This window comes from Mus caroli, unplaced genomic scaffold (assembly GCF_900094665.2).
Source record: "Mus caroli unplaced genomic scaffold, CAROLI_EIJ_v1.1 scaffold_16058_1, whole genome shotgun sequence".
Classification (NCBI taxonomy): domain Eukaryota; kingdom Metazoa; phylum Chordata; class Mammalia; order Rodentia; family Muridae; genus Mus; species Mus caroli.
In genome coordinates this window covers 450-6,734 of record NW_018391306.1, presented here as the reverse complement: position 1 = coordinate 6,734, position 6,285 = coordinate 450, and the positions used below count along the sequence as shown (strand labels likewise).

Below are 6,285 nucleotides of genomic sequence, written 5' to 3'. Positions count from 1 at the left end.
AAATTTCTCAGGGATATTTAATTGTATTGTTGCTTTCCATTCCTGTTCAAATTAATTCTCACAGGGGCTTAATCTGCTTTTGCTGCTGAAGGCAGACCCCCCTGCTCGTGTACGGTTATGCTGGGGCCATATGTCACGACAGTAATGTTTTCAAATGGTCAAAGATGCCCCTCATGTTTTTCATCTTTAAATAGTACAGACAAAATGTAAGAAGACAGAGTTAACCCCTAAAAATAAACTTATAAAACAACTATGCTATTAAACTTGGTAGAATTGTATGCAAAGAAAGCTAAGAGAGCTAGATTGATAAGGAAGGGTCAAGGGGCCCTTTGCAGGATCATCCTCTCGAAGGATGATCCAAGGGAGAATACTTGGATCATCCTGCGAGAGAAAATAAAATTGATTACATAGTCTTCCTCGGGAGAGGTGGGAATGGGAACAGGAGGGATCAGGTTGGACAAAATGGATGAAGAGAGAAAGTCCTGGGAGAGAAGACTTAACCTGAGAGTCTTCTCAGGCATCAGGTAAAAATGTAGAGCAATGGAAACTCCCTGGAATCTACAAGGGTGACCCTAGAGAAGAATGACAATAACAGGGGATGCAAAGCCTGAACTTGCCATGTTCTCTAATAACTCAAATCATCTAGTGGAGAGAACTTGACACCGAAAGTAGACACAAAAACTTCAACCTTAAAAGTGTCCTGCCTGCAAGATATGCCAGGGTAAAACTGGCACAGATGTGGTTGGACTGGCCATACAATGACTAATCCAACATAAAACCCATACCACTAGAGAGAACCTATTCCTGACAATGTCTGCCAACAAAGCTACCAGGAGCTAGGTAACCTAAAGAACCATGATAGAACAAAGTGATTAGAGGCAAAAAATGTAATAATGGAATAATTTCTAATAATATTCTGCTGTACTCATAGAAAGGACCCTAGCATACTAGCCATTATAGAAGCTCCATCCAGCAAAAATATGGGAGCAGATGCAAACATCCACAACAAACATTATTTAGGGATAACTGAATCCTTCAGAAGATGGAAGGGAAAAAAAAAGGATTATTTTAGGCAGAGGGCTCAAGGACACTATAAGAAAATGCCCCACAGAATCAAATAACTAGGACTCATAGAGGCTCATACACACTGACAAAAAAAATCTCAGACATGACATTGGCCTGGACTAAGCCTTCTATATACATAATGAGGTTGTTTAGTTTGTAGGTTTTGTGGTACTGCTAATAAATAGTGTAATAGAAAATTTCCCTGACTATATTGCCTATTTGAGACCATTTCTTCCTAATGACTTGCCCCATTCAGCCTTGATCTGAGTGTTTGATTCTAGTCTTACTATAAAGTACCTTTCTGTGTTTTGTTGGTATCACTGGGAGCTCTGCACTTTTCTGAATAAAAATAGGGAAAGCAGTGAGTCTGGAATAAAGGGAGTTGGAGGGATGTAGAAAACAGGGGGGGGGGGGGGAAGACAGACTGGAGCCTGTAATTTGGATGTATTTTATGAGAGAAAAGTAAAGGAAAAGAAAAGGGAATAAAAATAATAAGTTGATGGTTGTCTTCAGTTATAACATGAGCTTAAAACCACCCTGGACTCCATAAAACCATATCAAAAATGCAACTAATGAAAAATAAATTCTTCTGAAGGGAGAGATGGCTAAGTATTTAAAAGCATTAACTGCTATTTAGTAGGTCCTGCATTCAATCCCAGCAACCACATGCTGGCTTACAAACCATCTGTAGTGGGATCTGACACCATCTTTTGGTGTATCCATAGATATAAAACCAATAAGTCTGAGAAAAGCATATCATCAACGAAATCAATCAACCTATACCACAGGATGGGATCAGGAAATGTTAGGTGTAGGAAATCCTTTTTGAAATAAGGTCAGGAATTTATGTCTCTTTTAAATGCATTTATTGCAGGAAACATAGAGACATGAAGAAATTCCTAGCAATTAAAAGATGGAATTCAATTATAATTTAGTCACATTCACATCAATAGAACTAAGTTTAAACTAACACATTTATCATTTATGTAACAGTTGGTTAACGGAATGCTGAATAGAGTTTTTTAGCAATATTAAAAAAAAGTGGAACCACTTACTTTAAATCCAAAAAATTGGAACAGAAACTGCAACAAGGGATTACAAAAGTACAAACCTGACAGATGAACTAGGGAATGTTACAGTGTTAAAAACTCAGGTTTTCAACTCCTTCAATACATCTACCCAGTTTCCTTTAACTGAAAAAAAAAACTCAACAAGAGACCTTAAATTATATATTATAGTATGGATTTATAATGCAGACTCCAAGGAAGAATCATCTAGTTACAGGGGCATAAAGTGTTTTCCTTTGCTATCTGTGTTGTGGGGGAAAAAATGGAAATATTTGCAAGTATTCCTGGTGTGTTTTGCTAGGTGTTGTATTCTTGGAGCTACAGCTCTGAAATTCTCTTCCTTACCTTATAAAGAAACAAAGACAACACTCAGAAATTGCATGCTGAAATTTTATTGGAAGAGTATAGACAATCAACACTGATTTGTTGACATTTAGGTTTGAAGGACATATTTTTATCAAGTACTCTCTGAAAAAGAAAAGAAAGGAGAAAATTATTAAAAAATTAAGACATGTTGAATGTTCCTTAACTGCTATTGTTATCCCATAGTGGTAGGAGCCCACACTCTCTTCTTCCTCCATCTCCTACACCCCATTCCTTCGCCATTTTCTCAGGTTTACTCTTCTTAGACACAGAGAAGAAAATGGAACTGAACTAATTCTTAAAAGATTAATGTGAATAAGTATCCTAGATTGTTCACCCATTGGTTCTGATATAAAAGATTCCATGATATACTTCCAAATATTTTAGTGCTATATGCCCTGATTGATTGAACAATGGAAAATAACTTAAATATTTATTAACAGAAAAAAGCTATAAACACATCATGACAGACCATGCATTGAATCCTGTGTTTGCAACCAGCAAAATAAAAGCAAGCAAATTATGCTACCTGGAGATCCACAGACTTTATGAACTTATGAATTTTCTAAGAAATGTGGATTGGGAAATAAATGTTCTAAGGGTCTGCATAGACTTTTCATGTAAAGCTCAATTGTCTGTAATATTTACTCACATACACATACTAATATTTATAAGGTTATTGCCAAAGGTTAAAATTAAAGACTTTAAAGGAAAAAAATTGGAACTTAATATAATATGTAACTTTGATATTCAGCCAAATGTATTCCTAGGAATATAGATTCTGACCAACTTGGGCATTAACATATTTAGAAGAAAATATTTAAAAAATGAACAAGGTTAGAGGTATCTATAAGGGATCATTTAGAGACAATGGATCTAAACATTCATGTGTGAGTTAGGCATATGGTATATACTTAAGTTGAGAAGGCAGTGAAGATGAATTCAGAGGACATAACGACAAAGAATGATTGCTTCTATACTTCTATAAATGTAGTCAGTGCAAAGAGTAAACATTGTTACAAAGTAAGGTAATAAAAATAAATTTTAAAAAAAAGGAGCAATGGAGCACAAAGTTGCTGTGGAGTTATGTGTCTCAGGGGCACAAGTACATTGGAGATCTTGTGCAATATCAGCTTAGACAATTAAAGACATATGACCTTGCACTGTCTGAATGCTAAGATTTGAAATGTGGCTGAGGCTATTGCCATGTGCATATGCTAACAAGTAGGAAATTTTCACACTATGATTTGACAAATACCAAGGCAAGATCTTTACATTTATTAAATTTGACTCAATGATCTTACCTAATTTATGTAAGGGCAGATTAAAAAACTGGTGGAGACAATTTCTTTCCTTTTTATATATTTTTCAAAATAACAGAAATGATTATATTCATTCTAATTGCTTCATAATGTTCAGATCCAACCTGAAAATTAGGATGATTCTTCTTTGGAAGTATATGTTGTGGTAGATCTTCTGACTTTTCAGGAGAGAAGGGGAGTTCCTTTTTAACCTCTTCTACCTTTTCTTCTCCAGATTGACTTTCCTGTTCTTTCACAGAAGAGTCAGAAGGCCCCTGACCCTTTGCTTGTTGGGATTCCTGAGCTTGCTGTTGCTGTTCCTGTCCACTCCCAGAGTTGGCAGAAGACTCATTTCCTGCTGGAGCTGATTCAGCCTCTTGGACATTCACTGTATTTGCATCAGTAGAAGAAGGATCTGAACTTGAGTCCTGGGTTTGATCCACAGGAGCTGCATAGAAATGCCCAGAAGATGTGAGCACATTGATAGAAGACTTTCCTCTTGTTTTTTTCCCTGACCTGATCACACAATCCTTTCTCTCAGAACCTGTCTGCCAGCTGCTAACTCCCTCTCCCAGGCACCCTGATTTTAGCTTTCTAATTCCACATTCCAAAACTAGTTAGGTTAACATCAAGGTAGCTGAAGTTGTACTTCAGGTCACAATAATAAAATCTCTGCTGTGCAAAGTGTTTTAGTCAAAGTTTGCAATCTCAAGAATGAAATATAAGTTAACTATTAAATACCCATACACTTCAATACAGAATAAAGCTAACAATAATGGTGTACAATAAATATACTGCATGCCCAGGGACAATTTGCTTCTGTTTTTCCTTTAATTAAAGACAATTACCTAGTAACAGGAAGGCAAAGAGAAAACAGGGAAAGCTAACAACTCCATCTTGTTCATGAAACCTGCTTTTTATACAGGAACTCCAAGGAAAAATAGAACCATGAATTTTCTCACAATCAGAGAAGTCAGTATAAAGCTCTTTTTTTCTGCCTCATCTCACAGTGGTGATTTGGACTGGAAAGCAGACAAGTCTCTTCTACAGCTATGGAAGCTTTGTCTCTCCTTCGTTCAGTTGGCTGACCTTAATCATATCTCCATCGTCAGGTTGGGGAATATTTATTTATATACTTAGAGAAATGAATATGTACTCATCTATAAGACGTACATGATGAGACAACACTCTATGATGAGAAACACAGACAGTTGAACTGCATGCAAGGATGATGGATTGTGTTTACCTGGTTCTGATTGGACATCAGATATACTCTGGACATCTAGAAATAAAGAATAGAAACAAGAGAAACTTCAGACTACAATCTTTCAGAGATTACTGGGGTCCTACAAAAAATGTCTTCTGTAAAAGTGCAAGGATGCAAGAGCATGTGTGATTTCCCTGTGTTCTTACCTTCCACAAAAACACAAATATCTTTTTAATTCTCCCAGAAACACTACTATCAAATAGTTCCCTATTTGAATTACACTGGATGCTTCAAAATTATCCTGAATAATTCAGCTTGAGAATATGTCCCACTCATTTTTTTAAATTAATATCCCTTAACACAGTCAGGAGACAAATCCCTGAGTTCCCATCTTAAAATGTTACATGCTCTGCTTCACATTCTGGAGGTGGGCTAAGAAAAATGTATAAGGTTGGCTCTGATAATTGTATGTTCGTGTCTATAGCATTCAATATAGTCTATATTTCTGTGCTTTGAATTAATCCTGGCATGTTTCTCTGTATTATGTTTCTGGCACCCAATATGCAGCAAAGCTGTCTGCTCCCACTCTCTGCTCTGACTATGACAATATGCTCTCAAATCTACACTTTGTTTTCATGTTTCTTTACATGTGCAGAATACTTTCCTGAACAAAATGGGCTGTCTTATTCAAGAATTTTATGAATTTCAGGTAGAATATTATGTAGAAACACCATGTTACATGATAAAGACATAACTATTCCCATCTTTCTCACAGATATCCTATGGGCCTGTCTTTCTTCTCATCCATGTCGGTCATTTCTCCCCTGTTTTCTTCACTCTTTTCCTTAAATGTCTCCAGGTCCCATCCTGTAATCCTTGGTACCTTCATCTGCACTCTGAGCTGAGCTCAGTGCAAGCAGGGCTGCTGTGAGCAGGACCACAAGCATCTTGGAGGAGGCTCTGGACTTCTCTCAACTGTGTGCTGAGACATGCAGGGCCATACTCTTTATAAAAGCAAAACAAAGGTATCTTTGAACATCAACTGGATGGCATTGCTCCATCATTTCTCTTTGGGATTGTAGCCCAGCAGGGTGGAGCATGGGAGATTTCCAATGAGCTTTGACTACAGGAGCAACATCTAATGTGGTGATGGTGTTAAAGGACAATTGTCTCTTTACAGACAAGTATTATTCCATTGTTTGTATGCACCACATTCTCAATCTACTCAGGAGATGTAAGGCATATAGTTTGTTTGCCCTTCCTAGCTACTGTGAGAGTATTG

The 6,285-nt window shown here is 36.9% G+C and overlaps 1 protein-coding gene across 1 annotated transcript; it reads right to left on the bottom strand.

Moving 5' to 3' along the window:
* Window positions 1–3,852: 3,852 nt before the first annotated feature.
* Window positions 3,853–5,950, bottom strand: LOC110289104 (submandibular gland secretory Glx-rich protein CB-like). Its single transcript, XM_021155295.1, has 3 exons — window positions 5,887–5,950; window positions 5,043–5,078; window positions 3,853–4,244 (listed from the first exon to the last, which is right to left on the bottom strand). The coding sequence occupies exons 1-3, from the start codon at window positions 5,948–5,950 to the stop codon at window positions 3,853–3,855; spliced, it is 492 nt and encodes a 163-aa protein (XP_021010954.1).
* Window positions 5,951–6,285: the final 335 nt, after the last annotated feature.